The sequence below is a fragment of the Rhynchophorus ferrugineus genome, unplaced genomic scaffold (genome assembly GCF_030347505.1).
Source record: "Rhynchophorus ferrugineus isolate W39M unplaced genomic scaffold, kcgeb_rfMv2 rfM1, whole genome shotgun sequence".
Taxonomy (NCBI): Eukaryota; Metazoa; Arthropoda; class Insecta; order Coleoptera; family Curculionidae; genus Rhynchophorus; species Rhynchophorus ferrugineus.
In genome coordinates, this window is record NW_027472580.1 from 29,723,047 (window position 1) to 29,742,347 (window position 19,301).

Here is a 19,301-nt window from a genome sequence, read left to right on the forward strand (position 1 = left end):
AATCACGCGCTAACCGTACTAACCCCCTCACTAACGCATTTATCTTCTTATTTCACCAAGAGCTCTCAAATCTTTCTCAGGAGGACAATACATACGCGACCATACAACATCCCCATAAGAGGGCGGCTTCGCATGTAGCTTCAATGGGTGTTGCCGACGACCTTGGCGATTATGCTACGTTGTCCGGAGTGGTGCACCGTCAATCAGGCAGCAACAATAGTTCGATAAGAGGGGCGACAAACGTGAGTCCGAAGTTATCGGCAGACACGCAGCCAATCTAACGATCGATTGTTTTGTTTCAGTACTATGAATCTGCCATAGGCTTCCAAGGATCAACGTTCCAAGTACCGGACAGGTTGAGCGGAAGCGAAAGCGAGTATGGATCAATGAGAGGGCGTACGAGAGACCACGTCCAACCCGAATATGTTGCCGAACTGATATAAATATTTCTCAAACGATTTTTACCTAGCGAGCTCAAAATTAGCTCAAATGATATCCGAAAATAGCCTTAATTGATTCATACATTACGTATTCATAGATATATAGCAGCTCTATCATAACGAATAGTCTAAAATTATCATGAAAATTAACCAAAAAAATGCAATGTATTTTTCGTTATTCATAAAACTGTACCATATTGTATCAAATATTGTATAAACCTAATGAGAATAAAATGATAGTGATAGGAAGTGCTATTTTTGGATATTCTATATTTCAACAATTGTAAATGTTAGTTAAATAGGTGGTGGATTTTTATTTTCTTAAAATTTTAAATACTAACATATGAAAGAAGATGATCTATTCGAATAAAACAGATTTGCAATTGTTGGTTCCCAAGGAAATCATGTTAAGTTTGACACTCACTAACAATAACAACTCGAAGGCATCGTATTAACATTTTTAAAAAAGAACATACACACATCTGCAGATATTACCATTTTATTAATTTTTTCGATGATTTTCGTTTTTTCAGTTCAGATGTTATGTGCTATTCTTTTCGATATTAAGAGATAGGCATCAAATGTGACAATATTACGAATGAATGGGAATAAAAGTAGATAATATTTTGTACTGTTTTTGGAAAGCAGCCATAGTATTTTAACGTCTAGAGGATAAGTGTGCGAATGTATAGTAAATGGCGACTGGATACGCGAATTCTTGGCTAATAGCGTGTAGAGAAAGCGCGGCTGGTACATACAAATTTATATTGTAAAAAGTCTACATAGAAATAAATCCTAGTTACGGACATAAAATGTGTTATATATAAATGGAATTAATGGTTGCATTAATGTTCATTCCTGCATGTTGGGTTGCATAACTTTGCAATTTCGATTCAATCTAACCATTAAATTTTCAACACAATTTATATGTAATACATATTTTATGATATTATTAGATGTTATTAAGTATTTTAACTTATTTTTATATACCTTTTTTTAATACTATTTTATTACTTTTTTTCGGTATTTTATTTGTGTTTATGTTATTATACATCCGATCAAGTAGGAGAACAAAACGAACTTGTGCATTAGGCATACATGTATTTTAAACGAATTATTAATGTGTAGTTAATTTAATTGTGTAATTAATTTCATAGATATAACAGGCCATATCAATCATTTCCCAAAATTATCAATTTTTAAGTATATTTTAATATATATTTAGTTATATAATGTAATACTGTTGTATACATATATATGTACATAAACGACAAATAAAGTATGTTTACTTAATATTATTTTATATGATTTTTAAGAACTTTAATAATCTGTTAATTTGACCACTTACAAAACACAAGAAAACATTCTGAGTTGAGGGGATTATATTATTTGTTTAATGGTTTTGAAATAAAACAACCCTACAGTGTCATTGTTAATATTATTTAAATTTATATTAATATAGAAATTAATGACCTACACTTAAGTGAAATCTTAATTTTCATTGTGGGGTTTCAGATTTCTTCACATACTACTTAAATGCATATTTAAAATTATTTATAGTAATAGTAAATGTAATCTTCAGGTTTACATTAGCAGTATATTAATCCATACAGATTTTATTATTAGTCTAATATATTCAAATAAAAATATATAACTTAATAGAACTATTTCAAAATGAACAAACTTAACGGAAATAAAAGGTAACATAAAATAAATAGAGTAATTACCAAAAATATAGAGATAAAAGGGTTACTTTTGTATAAAATATATTATGGAATTAGTAAATTCTTAATTCTCTCTTTCGGAATGTTTAAAAACCCATAAACTCTTAACATTCTAAGTATTAACAAAATATATCTATATCTATATATATATATATATATATATATATATATATATATATATATATATATATATATATATATATAAATTGGAAAAAAACTTAAATAAATAAACAAAACTCAGTAAATCTAGTCAGAGTTGGCGATAGATCGTGATTCGAATCCATTTTTGTTTCTGATTGCGTTGGAATGGAATGCTTTAAGCTGTTGCACCTTTATTTGAGGAACAGACAGTGCTGTTCTGGGGGTAGGTTCTTGAGGTGTATTTGCTAATTGTTGTGCCCATTCATCCTACAATAAATTTAAGTAATTAATCATTTCTTCATGTTTGGCATCAAACTTACCAGTAATTCTGTAAATTGTACATTTAATTGTTTCAAGAGTAGTGTAGCGGAGTGTGCCTGGCTTCTGATGGTCGTAGCAGTGGTTTGTTTAACTTTCTCCAAATGTACTGTCTAAAATTATGATAACATTTTGAAGTAAACTGTTTCTATATAATAATTTTATTTTAATGTTTTCTAAGAATTAATATTTTATACATGCCTTAAATTAATTCCTTTAATAAGGTTGATAACATTGAAGACTAGAGATTACTATTCTTCTGAGCAAACAACATGGTAATATCGTTAATGTATTAACAGTAATAATTACTTCTGCTTTTTGGATTATACGGTTCCAAATTAGTTCCATGGATTCGACAAACTTATTCTTTGGAAATATTGGTGTTTCCAAAGGCAAACATCTTAATTTATGCAACATTGTATTACACTCTATAAATTCTAAGTAATATCAGCTGTTTGCCACTGAATATCAATATCAGTGAATTTGTTACAAGATTACTAATTCAGTTAACAAAAAGAAAATTCAAAGTCAATGGAAAACTGTAGCATTATAAGTGACAGTAAATATTTTTTAGTTTTTCTCCAAAGAATAATAAAGAAAAAGGTGGTGGTTCACATAATTAACAATTTATTACATTACATTAATTTATGTTTTTACACTATTTTACTCTTTTTCAACAACAATCAAAAACAGAATATTTAAAAAGTAATTAATATTGTACAAGGAAAACTGGTTAATTTAGTGAGTTTGGAGAAATATTTTATTCCATAACATAATCTTACTTTCGGTAAGCAAGTGTGTTATTATTTATTATAACTATGTGTAATACCCACCTTTACTACAGAATCAGCAGCGCCTAAAAATTTTCCGACCAGACCCAAAACGGAATGAGCCACATTCTTGTTAATTTTACTTAAAGTGGTAGCAGTGAAGTTCACCAAATGCACCACGCGCCTCGCTGATTCCCTCGTTAGTAAAACAATGAGCTGTTCCAAATTTTCTGGACGAGCCTGATTCTCTGGTTCGTCCTTGCTTAAAGTAGCCCATAGTTCTTTACCTTTCTGTAGGGCCAATGCCGGATCCGTTGCGATCTGTATAACAACAAATACTATTAATGCATAAGGTATTTTTATGTTTATCATGATGCAATAATTGAAATAACATCGTTAATTTCATTTAGTATCGCTCCAAATAAATATTTATATTTAGACACAGTTTATTTGCAGCAAGAATTTGATTAATTAGAACGGGTTATTCTTATCAATGATTTTAAACCTTTAAGGAATCCCAAACAATATTATAAGACGACACGAGTTTTATTCAGTACAAAGATACACTCACCAATTCTGCAACGTAGATCAGAACGTGCACGGCTTCAGCACTTTGTTCTTTCAACGCCTTCACTTCTGCTAGTGTTCTTTTTGTTAGTCTTCTTGTCAGTTTTCTACCTAAACGGTCTGCATGGTGTATGGCTTTTTCGGCTGGACCAACTTGTTTATCTACTTCTTTTCAAGGATAAAAAATATTTTATAATAAATATTTTAAATTATATTTATATTATTTATATTATATTTAAAATTTTAATATATATTTGAATGATAATATTCATTTTGTTTGTGTAATATTGCTAGTAGTCATTGGTAAAATTATATACAGCGAATGTTTAAGTTATTAAGTGATTAGGTGCTTGCATGTATTTTGAGTATTGATGAAAATTCGAAGTATAAATGTAAACAACCTAACCTAGAATTTAAATTAGATGGTTTTGAAGTTTATCCCATACATTCGATATCCCAATTTGTTGGTCTTGGTTTCAATTATTTAACCAGTGAATTTAATATCAATGATAAATAGCGGCATAGGGTACCAAAAGTGTTTGAGTCACAGGACTTACTAGGTGTCCTGAAAAGTCTTTACCATTTTTTTTAAACTACATATTTTTCGAGAAAATGAAAAAAAAATATTCAAAGTATTGGCCATTTGATTCTATATATCTTGCCTATCTATCAAGCAATTTATGGATACCATACCAAAATAACTGTTTGTCCTTTGAGCAAAATATCGGACGGGACAAGATCTGGAGAGTACGGCGGGTGCGATATGTCCCGTTCAAATGCTTTCAACGCTAGCTTGACCGGTTTTGTTTTATGAGGCGCGTTATCAAACTGTAAAATCACTTTACCGTGTCTTTGGGTCCATTCTGGATGTTTTCGATCAATATAGAGTTAAAATTGTCATTTGTTGCCAATTGTGATCACTATCAACTATTTCAACAGCTCGTAACACAGCGCGCCTCTCTGGTCCCACCAAACACAGAGCATTCAGCTGTCTTCCGATCAAAACAAATTTGCTTTGGAGTTGATCGGTTTTACCAGGTGATAACCATGATTTTTTGCCTTTTATGCTTTGCTTTTGCAAAATTAATTAATTTTTCATTACCCGTTACTCTTCAATGCGGAAATTACTTCCAATCATACCTTTGAAGCAACCTTTAATAGACGATTTTTCAATTTTCCATTTACCTGTCATTCAATTGATGTGGCATCAATCTTCCCATCTTTTGGATTTTCCCCATGACTGGTCGCTAATCATCTTTGGGCTACATTTTGTCAATTGTTTTTGAGTTTGGATTGGGTCTTCATCCAAATAACTCTTACAGTTTCGCATATTTACACTTTTTAGGTCTACCCAAAACGTTCTTTGTCTTGCACATCGAAATCACCACTTTTGTATTTTGGAAACCACGCTCGCCATAGGTTTCTACCAGCAAATATTGCTTTCGGTGGCTTTTTTCTTTTAATTAAATAAGAAAAGTAACAAGTGCCGAAAATACACGTTTTCGGGTACGAAACTTGACATTTTCGAACAAGTATAAATTTATGGCGATGTTACTTGCGCAGAATATAACATGTACAGCTTTGAAGCTATAGATCATGACATCGCATACTTAAGCTAGCGACGTCAGTGAAAAACCGATAAATACTTTCCGGTTTACCTGGTATTGAATGAAAACCCAGCTCAATCTCTTGAATAACCTTCAGATAATTTGTTTGACAGTGAATGAATCAAGTATTCCGAGACGCTTATAGGCCATGAGAAATATTTAAAAAGAGAGACAATGGCTTGACTAAAAATGGTGTTAAGCAATTGGCGACGAAAAGTGGATATACTGCGATAATCCCAAAAATGAATAAATTCTACTCCAGATATTTTGAGACGCCAATTGGATAAGTTGTTGCGACATATTGTTGCAAAAGAAATCAGTAATAGCGAGTAACAGATGCAAAGTCATCCCCTTGCATGGCATTTATCCCAGGATCACTATCAAACCATATAAGAGAACCAAATTATATAATCTTGAGCAGTTGTGTGGTAAAGTGCACTAACACTGAGAAGCGTTATGAACTTTTATTTTGTGACTTAGAGACAAGTGACGGTTAGTAGAGAAGTACTTAGGTTTAATCCCTGTATAGAGACATTGTAAGACAACGAATAGTAATAATAGTATTAATACATTTAAAAAAGACTACCAAACCAACATCGTTCTTTAGCCATAGTTTTGGCAATGTTGCCAGAATGATGAGAAAGAGTTACTTAAAATTATGGAAATGTTTTGATTAATATATATTCTACCAATGTTTCTCAATAAACGCCTTTTTAAAGTGGCCAGTGTGCAGCATAACTATCTATAAAAACTGTCCATGTCTAACTCAACAAGTCTAAATGAAATTTGTTGATAAACGTTATAATTGATAAATTATTATTAAAATTTTGATATTTTTTTCGTACACTTTCAAGGATTTTTTTAGATCATATTTTAGTTAAGTGTAATAAAGTATGTGTGTGTGTGTGTATAAAGTACTGCATAATAATATAAGTAATATAATGGGGAAAGTTCAAATATTAAACTTAATAGACGAAAAATAATTGTAAAAAGTATACAAATTACAAATGTTTATGTTTCATCCAGTTTTATTTTTCGTATAAAACACATCCTACTGCTCTAAACGAAAGTGTAAAAGAGTTAAACGCACTAAAAAGTTGGCTTTGAGGTTAGTTGAGGGCCAATATTTGCAGTTTCGCTTGTTTATATTCTATAATCTAATAAATGAAAAGCGGCTCCAATACTGAATATTTCTCAATCTACTTTATCTTGTCTAGGAAAAACTTCCATATTCTTTCAGCGCAAGTTTTTCCTAAAACGTACTAATTTTGTTTTCAATACCGTTTTTTCTTTATAATTAAGTAAAACGTAAAACGAATGACTAAGGTAGCTGAAGCAGGTACTAAGGTAACTGCTTTTTAAGCAGGAACACTGAAGGCAATTCCTGGAATTGGTTCGTTACATGAACTTGTTTGACAGAAATTTTTCCCCACTTTTTAGTAAATTTACATGGGGGTCATTTCAGTGGTTCATGTTAACTTAACGACCCAACGAAAACGACCTTTCCTAATGGACATTTGAAAGTATTTCAGCCAATTTTACAAAATGTTCGAAACATACAACATTCAATAAGTATAAACATTCAGTAATATGAATACAAACAATAAAAATCAAAGAAACAAATATTATGGGCAATTTCTATTGTGAGTAAGAAGCATTTTAAATTAATAGAGTATTTAATTATGGCGAAGTTACTATATGCTTAACTACGATATAATTTAACTACTCACCATCATAGCCCACTTCTTGATCATCGGACGGTAAATATTTATCAACATATTTGTCGGCTACATTCAAAGCATCGTCCAAAGTGTTCGCGGCATAAGCAGTATATTTACTAGCCAACACGCTGTTACCGATCTGCTTCACAGAATCGGCGCGTTTCAACACAGGCTTCACGATTTTGGTGTTAACGGTATCTTTGGCATATTGTTTGGTATTCCAGTAAATCTGAAAATATGGCTGATTGACGTTTTCATTACTGTTTCTGTTATATACCATTTCTGGTGGTAAGTTGATGGATGGGATTTTCTCCTCGACGATGTCTAATGTCTTACAGACGATCTTATCGACTTGAGAAAGAGGGCCCTGGATTAAAACAACTGCCGGGGCAGCGGTGTCTACGACGGAAAAAAATGTGTTTTCGGCTTGAGCCAGAGTCCAATTAACCAGACTATTTGAATTCTGAAACATATTATCAAAATTAGTTAATTTTAAGTGAATATTCTAGCATAGATATTTGAAAAAAAAAATTTTTTCATATTTTTAAACCTTGTTTAGATCATGTCCTTTTGGATTTTTTTAAATTTTAATTAATTTTGGGATATATAGCCTTTCCAATAAAACAGTCAATACGCGTCACAAATGACGTCGAATATACTGCGAAATGGAGTTTGTAAAAATGTAAAATTCGTTTTAAAAATGATCCGTCTGAACATGCAACCAAATCACTTTGACCGACAAATCAGGTTGACTCTGTTATCAAATATCTACAAAATTCTTCAAAACATTAGTGATAATAATCAGAGGTTAGAAAGCGGCAAACCAAAATTCTAAATAAATTCGGCAAAATTGCGACATTCTGGCGTCATAAATTTTGATGACATGTATTGGGTGTTTTATTGGATAGACTATAGCTTTTTAGTGAGGTCACTAGGATTCCTTGAAGGGCCAATTGTCGAAAATATGAGTAAAATCATGGACACCCGACTCTACTGTTATTAACGTCCAGTCCACACTGTGTATTTAGAATTTGGAAAAGGCTGGATACACAAATAAGCTGGATGAAAAATGTCCATCTATGAATTGCTGCTGACTCGCATCAAAGTTGACTCCTTTTAAAAGTGGGTGGTGACTGGCAAAGAAAATGGGTCTTGCAACAACGTTGAGGGAAAATCGTTGACATGATATCTCAAGTTCTACTAAACTCATTTGTTTGAAATTTGATGTGAAGTTTCTCAATGCATTCTTCTATCGTAACAAAGTAAAGCTATAATAGAACGTATTTTTACTTTTTACTATTTTTAAAAAATCGGAAAATGGTACACACGGAAATGGTTTAACAGCCGTAATTTAACAAAAAATTCTGTTTGACTTTTTTACTCTGATGAATCCTCTTGACACATTCTTGAAAGGTTAAGCTTTGAAGATATAAGGAACACCTTTATATTACTATTTCTTTAAATGTAAAAGTGTTCATGATATAATTAATTTTAAATCATTGTATATTTTTAAAACAAAATTTAGTGTCGCATGAAGGGCCATTCTCAACATTCAAAGCTATTTAAGATGGAATTATGCAAGGTACTATCTTTGAACCACTCCTATATCTTCTCTGCAGTGTCAGGATATCGCAAAGAAAAAAAAGTATTTTGAAATAGAAATCGAACATGGGGTGGTAATTACAGCATATGATAAAAATTAGACAGGTCAGCAACACTGGATAATAGATTGGCAAATATAGCTTAATAGCTCGAAACCAACCCATATTAATTTAGGGTTGCAGCGGAATCTAATTATATTACTTGAAGATGCTCAATTTCTAAAGCGGAACAAGTCAGATTTGGACTTAAGATGTTGAACTGTTGAAATACAACGCTGCCAAAACAAAGTTTTTAGATTAATTACCAATGCTATAAATACGAAAATCGGCGCGATGTCTTCGAAATCAAATTGATAAACGAAGTTATCCAATATTTGATCGCAAAACTTGAAAGAAGTGTATCAAATCATAGCAACGTGGAAGCTATATAATTACTAACAAGCAAGAAATCAGAAAATAAGGATATAAGATAATTAGTACCAAACCACAGGCACTTGTATAAAGTGTTGAAGTTGTACTATTAAATTTAGCTTATGTTAGTCCATATTGATTTTAGTTTGGGAAATATATACTGATCTATTTGTTATCCTGCACTTGCTGGTATTATTCACTGTTTGTGAATTGATCCAAATATAAGTGAAAAGCAGTAATAAATTAGTTCAAAATTAATATCGATTATTATATCATACCTTCCAGAAATTAAGAGTATTAGTAAATTAAGAGTATTAAGAGTATTAGTTATATAGTAAAGGAATTAATTATCCAAAAGAAGTGAAGGAAATGGTAGCTGAAATACGTAAATTACAAAAAAAATGGCAACAAAACAGAACGCCTGTAAATAAAAATAGTTTAAACAATATAACCCAAAAACTGAAAAGAGAAATACTGGAAATTAAAAACAAAACCATAAATGACTATCTGAGAAATTTAACAGATGATAAAGAAACTGATTACTCACTCTGGAAAGCCGCAAAATATTTAAAGCGTTCATGTCTACATAGTCTACCTATAAGAGACCTATGTGGAAATTGGGCACGTGACAATCACCAAAAAGCAGAAGCATTTACTGAATATCTAGAAAAAACTTTCAAACCAAACGAAACTAATATTGAACATAATTTGCCGGACATAGAAGCTGAAAATTCGATGATTGAATTAGTCATGCCGAAAGAGTTAACTAAAGTTATTAAAACTGACATTAACCCCAGGAAATCACCAGGCTACGATTTAATAACAGGAGAATTACTGTAAAAACTACCAAGAAAAGGAGTTATAAAACTCATCAACTTGATCAATACAGCATTTAGATTAAAACATGTCCCAGACATTTGGAAGATAAAATTATAATGATCCCAAAACCTGGCAATTCACCAAACGAAATAAAATCCTATAGACCTATATCACTGATGTCAGTAATATCTAAGGTTTTTAAAAAATTCTTGTTGAAAAAAAATAAAACCTATCATATATCCAAGAAAAAGCCCACGAAAGTAAACAAATATGCTCAGCTATATTCTTAAATGTGGCACAAGCCTTCGATAAGGTTTGGCATAAAGGCCTTGTTCATTAACTACAGAAAATGATACCAAAATAACACATCGAACTATTAAAATCATACATTACAACCAGAATGTTTAGAGTCAAAGAAGAAGAAGCTTACTCTACAATAAAAGAATCTAAAGCAGGTGTACCACAAGGAAGTGTACTGGGACCAATGCTTTATCTACTTTACACTTGTGATATACCACAAATGGAAAATATCACGATGGCTACATTTGTTGATGATACTGGGATTATAGCTGTCGGAGACAATAGTGAAGAAGCCTCACGAAAATTATAACAGGCAAGTGACAATATAAATAATTGGACGCAAGCTTGGAAAATAAGAATTAATGAAAGTAAATCTGTACATGTGCAATTCACCTATAACACTATCATTCCATAGAGCAACAACGCTAAGTATCTCGGAATGAATCTCGATGCAAAACTTCGCTGGAAGGAACATACAAAGAAGAAAAGAAAAGAACTAGAATTGAAATTTAGGAAAATGTACTGGCTAATTGGAAGTAAATCACAATTATCTGTACATAACAAATTGCTATTATATAAGCAAATATTGAAACCTATATGGACATACGGAGTTCAATTATGGAGATGTTCTGTAAAAAGACACATAAATAAAATACAAATTTTTCACAACAAAGTCCTGAGAGGTATTGTGAGTGCACCCAAATACTATAGGACTGATTACCTACATCGAGATCTTCAGATACCCACAGTCAGTCAAGAAATCAAGAGAATTGCAAGGGGGCATTAGGAAAGAGCCCATTCTCATACTAATAATGAAATATTGCAACTTTTGGATACCACCAGAACAGGACACAGATTCAAAAGATCCAAACCATCTGATCATGTGTAGTGTTGTGTAGTGAGGTGCATATATTAAAAAATTCAGCAGTGACATGTATAAACATTATTTCACCTGAGACTGAGATAGTCTGAGTATTCCTCTTTAGAAATTTGGAAAAAATAGATTCTTTCACATATTTGAAGCTGAAACCTTTAAGAATAGGATATATTCTCAAGAGGATTTTTCAAAATTTAAATTATTTTCGAAGGTATAGCTGTTTTTGTAACATAGCATATAACAGTGAAAAATTAAACGTGCTTTTATTTTTTCGAGACAGTTGATACTTAATAATATATGGAGGTCTACTCAACTGATTTACTTGAAAGTTGGTGTTAACAGCCTCTATACATTCGGTCTAAGTATGAAAGTAAAACTATAACAACAATTGGATTTTTACAAATTAAAGAAATATGTGAAAAAATGGTTTAAAAATGTATAATTTTTTATGACAGTCGTTATTTAGGAAAAAAATTAGGGAATATAAAAATCCATTTTTTTTAAATCTTGTAGACTAGAATATACTTCTATGGTCATATTATATAATAGAAGTGCACTCTCTCCCTCTTTCACTCACTCTCTTCCTCTTTGTCTCTCTCTCTCTCTCTGCAATATCTGACAACTTGAAATCAAATTCCTTGTTTCTTAAAACGCAGGCTAATTAATCTCAATGTATAAAATTCTTTAAAATTTCAGTATTACGAAATTCAAAATTAATCTGCGCATATGCTGAGAAAAAAAAACGATGATAAAAAGTTCCTACCTTAATCTTACTGTAGATGTTTTCTGCATACATGATTCCCGATTCGACAATGGGGAAATTTGTGATTCGATTAACCGACATCAGTTCAGGCATAGAGTGTCTTTGTCTCCTCTGCACCACTGAAACCACAAATGATTATTAATTAAGAGTACGCCACTTATTAAAGCAGTAAATCTTACAGTGGAAGTATTCTTCCATGTTATTATACATGTCCCCGGGAAATATATCTTTATTTTTATCGATCATGGCCAGAGAAAACTGATCGGACGAAACGAAACAAAAAAAATAGATAACGTTCGATTTTCATTTGTTTTCGCGATGAACGCAAAATGATGTCGTTCAAAGGTTAATTGATTAACTAAAATAGACGTAAAACGTACGTAATTTCATATAGTGCAGTTCTTGTTTTTCACTATTAAAACACTGGACAGAGGTAAACAAGAGAAATAGTTTTTTATTTTCAATATTTTCGTTGTAGTTGATGTCATCAAAGAACATCTAAATATGTTATTACGTCAGACGAGTATTGCACAGCGACACAGTGCAAGGCCTACTTTAATATTAGACGCAACAACACATTGATATCAACTTTTTTGTGCACTGATATATCTAAAAATACATTTTAATATCGTCAGTTAATGTTAATAACAAACTGAACAAATGAAAACAAACATTTTGGTATTATTAAAACTAATTACATATTATTTCTCTAAGTAATTATGTTTAATCTCTATGGGATTAATTAACAGTCTAAGTATCGAAAAAAAAAATTAAATTAGATCCGATAAGCTAAGGTCTCGCTTTATCCGCCATTGTTATTGTTTATAAGCCTTTAAAAGTGCATTTTTTACTATAGTTATACTTCCTGTTTGTTTAAAAAGTATATCAACCCTATATACTTTTAGTAGGTCGTAATAATGTTGCTATTACATTCCAGTATTCCATTTCACTGATTTACAGTGGCAATTATGATGTCAGTCCAAGGAAGACCCGAGGAGGCCATCAATGGTTCCAAACAACTAATTGCAAGTATTTTCTTTTGCAACTATAAACTAAAAAGGCTAGTGTGACCAGCTAAAGCCATAATCAAGTGAAACCTTCAGTGCTGAGTGATGTTAACAGAACAACCTGAATGCGGAATTGCTATAGAAAACCTAGCACAACAACCTTCCTCTACCGCAATTTTAAAGGGTTTTCGTACACCCAGAGTACATCAAATTATCTGCCGTCTCACTTATTGGTTATTTATATGGATATCCACAAAATATTAGCGAAATAGTAGAGAAATTGGTAGATAAATAGTTAGCATCAGATCCATGATACGATGTTATAAGAAAAATAACAAAAAGTTGTAGAAAAAAAAAAGTTGTTCTAATTTTAAAATTAATTTTAATTCATCCAACTTGCAACAAAAATCCCTTGACAATAATATTATTAACACTTTTTTAGGTTAAAATAATGTTTATAACACGCTGAAAAAGAGGGTCTTATTTTGGATAAGAAATAAGCTGAGAAAGTAATTCAAATTAACATTAATAAAACAATTGTTGGGCCACTAAGGATTATGCAATAAGTGTGTTCGTTCAATTCAATTGATGCAATTTTTAACGTAATACAGGTAATGAAGCAATTTTTAACATAACTCATTATTATTATTCCTGGAGTTAGATACAGATTAGCAAATATTTTTGTCTGCTTTAGTTTGTATGAAAGATTTAATATTATTGGCATAAAGATGTATATGATTTGATATAGTATCTGAAAAAGTAAGGATAAATTAACAGTAAGAGTTGTAAGCATTGAAAATAAGAATGGGGGACCTCGTAACCATGTGAAGAGCACCAGATTATAACAGGGAATATAAAAGCACAAAAAGAGCTGACAGAGTTATTGCTTTTGATTTAAATTTTTGGTTCAAAATTATATAGAATATTTTTGATTAAATTTGTTTTTTTATATTGATTATTATTTCAACAAAATGTCCTTTTATAACATAATTTTTATAGCATTTACTTTATTTAAATTATTTGTAATGTAAGAATGAAACAAAGATATTGTGTTCCGTGATGTCAAAGATCCTGTTCTCGCACATAAATGGTTCTTAAAGCAAAAAATTATAAACTTAAGGGAATAGTACATAACTAATCCTATAAATTCAGGAATCCTATAAGTTCAGCAGAAGTCCACATCAGAATCTTCAACAAGAATTAGAGATTTGAAACAATGTGTTTTTTTAGACTCTGCATCTGCACCAATCAATCCACCTTAAACTTCAGGCAGTACAAAAGGACTAAGAATGAAGTGTATATGTGATTATTATCATTAAGTATTGTTTCGTTTTGATAGGTGAGAAAGTCATTAGAGCTTCAAAGGGACAATTTTGTACGTATTTTCAGGTTAAATGTTGTTGAAGAAAATGATGTTTTTCATTAATGTTGAATGAGAGAATATAGTTTGCATATGTCATATTTAATGCCTTAAAATATGAAATTTTCTATATAGTACCATTTAAAATTACATTATTGGACTAAAGAAAAATATTTTATTTTGTTTAAACATAAAAATCATCATCGTAGTTGGTTATCTATCAAGGTTTGTGGAAGAGTAGACTACACGCGATTGCCTTTGCCGATAGCGTGCTGGATTTGGGTTGACCATTGGAACCTGCGGTCGAACTGGAGACCGAGGTTCTGGAGCCAGGGGATAGGAACATTGTCGATTTGGAGGCGATAGACGCGGAACCCCTCCTTGCGGTGGAACATAATAGCCTGAATTTTGCTCGGGTTAATCTGCTCCAGCAAGCCTCCAGAATTTGTACGACGCTATCACTTGGTTCAGTTATACTTGGAGTCTATTGCGTAGTGCGTCGGGACAGTAACAGGTTGTGAAGAAAGCGGTATCATCTGCATAAAATGCTGTGTGCTATCTAAAGGGCCTGTCTAAAGGTTGAATAGGGCTGGTGCTAGTGCAGCACCTTGCGAGACTCCTGCAGAGATTCGTTTTCGAGAAGAGACTGAGTCACCGATCCTTACTCGAAAGGACCTACTGTCCAAGTATGAATCAGGGAGATTAGGTCATTCGGTAGACCAAGCTGAGTATTGAAGTAATGAAAATTATATTTAATTTATTATTATTGTTATGTATATATTTTTACAAATAAGAATGTTCCATTGAAATATATTTTTAATTTTCGTCTATATTTGGGCTGGTTGCGTTTACTAGTGTTTTCTAAGTGCATAACTTAGTCACGATAAAGTTCACAATTTGTTCAGAAAAGTGTTTGAAATATTTTTAAATAAATAACTAAAATTGCTTGTTAAAACTAAAAGCACTCTAAGAATTGAGGTGTTGCCACATTTAATTCCTGGATGTGCATCGACGCAACCGGTTTTATCAGCGAATCATCATCATTTTGTAGTTTTTCTTATCATATCTACTTTATACACCCTCCATTAACATCTAAACAAACATCTCCAACAAAGACATGAAAAACCATCTAAAGCGATCTCAAAAATAAGAAATTAATATTGTTTGAAGTCAGACCAGCTGTTACCGATAGTCAACAGAGGTAAGATTTAGTGAATAATATTTAACCTGTGTGTGAGAAGTAGTCACATTCCTCACGCGCCGACTATGGATGATGATGAATGAACTAAAAAAATATTTATATTATATGACAAAAATCAAGTGTAAAAGGCTAATATTATTTGTTGAAACACCCATTCGAACAAAACAAACATATTTGTTAGACTATGTTCTACTACATAGTACAATCTCTATGACCTTTTATAAATCAAGAATTAAACAATCTTATGAAATTTAAATTGAGGCGATTTGCAATTGTCATAATAAGGACTATTAAAATAACTACACATAGATTAAAAACATTGTTATTAAAATTTTAATCAACATAATTTAGAAAAAATTGTTTTGTTTATTATCTTCATGACGGGAGAGTATTATTAAAATTATCTATCTTTACTAAATGAATGAACTATTGTGCAGTATTTTATAAGTACTAAATGTTTAAATCATAATTATCTTAATCGATAATGCATCAACTTTAAATTTTATTACAAATTACAAATCATTTTAAATTTTGTTTTAACAAATTTGCTTCATAACGCATTGGCTGAAAACGCATTTCCCGAACCTAAAACATAGATGGCGCTATTTTAATTCCCCTTAATTAATTCAAAAGAAATCTGTTAAAATTTTAGGATATTATACTAATAAGTATGTGACTTATTGTGCTTGGAAAAATACCGTTTGAGAATTGGTTTGTTGACTTCAAACATAGTCGCAGTGACACCGATGATACAGAATACAGTGGACGTACAAATGAAGTTGTAACATCAGAAAACATACAAAAAATCTACAAAATTGTTTGAAATGATCGTAAAGTGAAGTTGCGTGAGTTAAGTAAAATCATAAAGATTTCAAGAGAACGTGTTGGTTTTAAATTGCATGAGCATTTGCAGATGAGAAAGCTCTGTTCAAAGTGGATACCGCGTTTGCTCAGTGTCGACCAAAACAAGAACGTGTTGATGATACTGAGTAGTGTTTGGTCATGTTTAAACATAACAAATTGGACTTTTTGTATCGATATGTGACAATGGATGAAACATGGAACAGGTCCATTTTTAGGCAAAAGATAAACCATTTTTCAAAAGTGGTATTGAAATGTTATAACGGCGCTGGAATAATTGTGTGGCTCTTGATGGTGATAACGTTGATCAATTAAGCCAATTTTGAACAACAAAACGAGTTTTCTTTGTTACGCAGTTACTTTTAAGTCCATATGTTATAAGAAATAGTCGGCAATGAACTTGAAACTGGAAATATTCTTATTATCCCCCAGAATAACTATAAAGTTGTTCAAATAGTTACGTACATCGTATTTTGAACTCATTATGGTACTGAAGTGGCACCAAATCTGGTGACTAATCGCTTGAATTGCCCATATCGACTTCAAGAGGATCTTGAAAGAGTCGCGCGGTAGAGCTTGACTGCTTCCTTGCGCAGTATATATTTTTTTTTTTTTTTTTTTTTATAATTATATACATTGTTACTAGTCGTTGCCGACTAACCTACAATTTGTCCTTATAATAGCTTAAATCTAGGTATATATCTAATAGGACTCATCAGTCCTACATAGTCTCTAACATAATAATAATTGTTTTAACACTTTGAGTTTTTTCTAATGCACCTCACTGCACTACACTACAACACACTACACAAGTTCAAATGGTTTGGTCCTTTTGAGTCTGCGTCCGGTTTTGGTGTTGTCCAAGAGTTGTAATACTTCGAAATTAACATGAGAGTGAAGTCTCTCCTCATGTCTCTTTGCAATTCTTTTAATTTCTTGATTGACAGTCGGTATCTGAAGATCTCGATGTAAATAAATGGTCCGGTAATATCTGGGTGCACCTACGATGCTTCTTAGGACTTTGTTCTGGAAAACTTGTATTAGATTTATGTTGCTTTTTGCGGAACATCCCCATAATTGTATTCCGTATGTCCATATAGGTTTTAATATTTGTTTATATAGAAGTAATTTATTATGTATAGTTAATTGAGATTTTCTTCCAATTAGCCAATACATTTTTCTATATTTTAACTCAAGTTCTTTTCTTTTCTTTTTGACATGTTCCTTCCACCGTAGTTTTGCATCAAGTGTCATTCCGAGATACTTAGCATTATTGCTGTATGGTATGACAGTGTGGTTTATGGTCAATGGTGTAAGCGCGGCCTGTTTATAGGTGAATTGAACATGCACAGATTTGTTTTGGTTAATTTGTATTTTCCAGATTTGGGTCCATTTATTTATAGCGTCAGTAGCCTGTTGTAGATTTCGGGTTGCTTCTTCGCTATTGTTTCCGACAGCAAGAATAGCAGTATCATCAGCAAATGTAGCCATTGTAATGTTTTCGATTTGTGGTATATCACATGTATAAAGTAGGTACAGAATTGGCCCCAGTACACTTCCTTGTGGTACACCTGCTTTAGCTTCTTTTATTGTAGAGTAAGCTTCCTCTTGTTTCACTCTAAACATTCTGGCTGTGATGTAAGATTTTAATAGTTCGGTGTGTTGCTTCGGTAATATTTTCTGTAGCTTATGGACGAGGCCTTTGTGCCATACCTTGTCGAAAGCTTGTGCTACATCTAAGAATACAGCTGAGCATACTTTATTATCTTCATAGGCTTTTTCAATAACATCTGTTATTCTATGCACTTGATCAATCGTTGAATGTTTGGTAATAAACCCAAACTGGTGTGTTGGTATTAGGTTTTTTCTCTCTATAATTGGTTTTAATCTTTTCAAGAGGAGCTTTTCAAATACCTTAGCTATCATCGGTAACAGTGAGATAGGTCGATAAGCTTTTATATCATTTGGTGATTTTCCAGGTTTTGGAACCATTATTATTTCAGCCATTTTCCAAACGTCTGGGACATATTTCAGTCGAAATGCTGCATTGATTAAGTTAGTGAGCTTTATAATACCCTTTCTTGGCAGATTGTGCAGCAATTGCCCTGTTATTAAATCATAGCCTGGTGATTTATTTGGCTTGATGTTAGTTTTAATAACGTTGGTGACTTCTTTCGGAGTTGTTAATTGAATTGTCGAATTTTCGCCGTCTATGTCCGGTAAAGTATGTTCAATTTCACTTTCGTTTGGTTTGAAAGTTTTCTCTAAATGGTCAGCGAATGCTTCTGCTTTCTCCAGGTTGCTGCGTGCCCAACTTCCATGCATGTTTCTTATCGGAGGACTATGTAGACAGGATCGTTTTAGGTATTTAGTGGCTTTCCAGAGCGAGTAGTCTGTGTTCTTGTCATCTGTTAAATTTCGTAGATAGTTATTTATGGAATTGTTTTTAATTTCCAAAATTTCCCTCTTCAACCTTTGTGTTATGTTGTTTAAGATATTCTTATTTTCAGGTGTTCTATTTTGCTGCCATTTTTTCCGTAGTTTTCGTTTTTCAGCTACCATTTCCTTGATTTCTTTCGGGTAATTTATTCCTTTGGTTGAAGTTTTAATTTCTGGAGTGTTATTCCAAGCAGCCTGTTGGATGTCTGCAACGAATTTTTCGGTTTCATAATTTAATTGGTCTTCTGTCTTAAGGGGAACATTTAGTTGAATTCGATTGTTTATTTCTTCAACAAATCCTTCCCAGTCTGTCCTCTTGTTGGTTAATGTTGGATTTTGTTGTTTTCTTATAATGTTTTCACTCAGCGTCAAAA

The 19,301-nt window shown here is 32.0% G+C and overlaps 2 protein-coding genes across 19 annotated transcripts in view; one reads left to right on the forward strand and one right to left on the reverse strand.

Annotated features, from left to right (window-relative positions):
* Cad87A (Cadherin 87A) overlaps nt 1–1,733 on the forward strand; it is a 727,969-nt gene extending 726,236 nt beyond the window's left edge. For 11 of the 12 annotated variants that reach the window (XM_076419263.1, XM_076419271.1, XM_076419273.1 and 8 more), the window contains 2 exons: nt 81–242; nt 303–1,733. In XM_076419263.1, the coding sequence (XP_076275378.1) occupies nt 81–242; nt 303–443 (303 nt within the window). In that variant the 3' untranslated portion in view covers nt 444–1,733. Of the gene's footprint in view, nt 1–60; nt 243–302 lie in introns of all 12 variants that reach the window. The other variant, XR_013008485.1, reaches the window with a different exon arrangement.
* Nucleotides 1,734–1,861: 128 nt separating this feature from the next.
* Nucleotides 1,862–19,301, reverse strand: part of LOC143206649 (lipid storage droplets surface-binding protein 1) — a 46,648-nt gene continuing 29,208 nt past the window's right edge. For 4 of the 7 annotated variants that reach the window (XM_076419289.1, XM_076419285.1, XM_076419288.1 and 1 more), the window contains 7 exons: nt 12,060–12,178; nt 7,566–7,751; nt 7,298–7,517; nt 3,965–4,128; nt 3,457–3,714; nt 2,626–2,736; nt 1,862–2,572 (listed from right to left, as the gene is read on the reverse strand). In XM_076419289.1, coding sequence (XP_076275404.1) covers nt 2,411–2,572; nt 2,626–2,736; nt 3,457–3,714; nt 3,965–4,128; nt 7,298–7,517; nt 7,566–7,751; nt 12,060–12,178 — 1,220 coding nt within the window. In that variant the 3' untranslated portion in view covers nt 1,862–2,410. Of the gene's footprint in view, nt 2,573–2,625; nt 2,737–3,456; nt 3,715–3,964; nt 4,129–7,297; nt 7,518–7,565; nt 7,752–12,059; nt 12,179–12,238; nt 12,392–19,301 lie in introns of those variants that run through there. The other 3 variants (XM_076419290.1, XM_076419286.1, XM_076419287.1) reach the window with 2 other exon arrangements.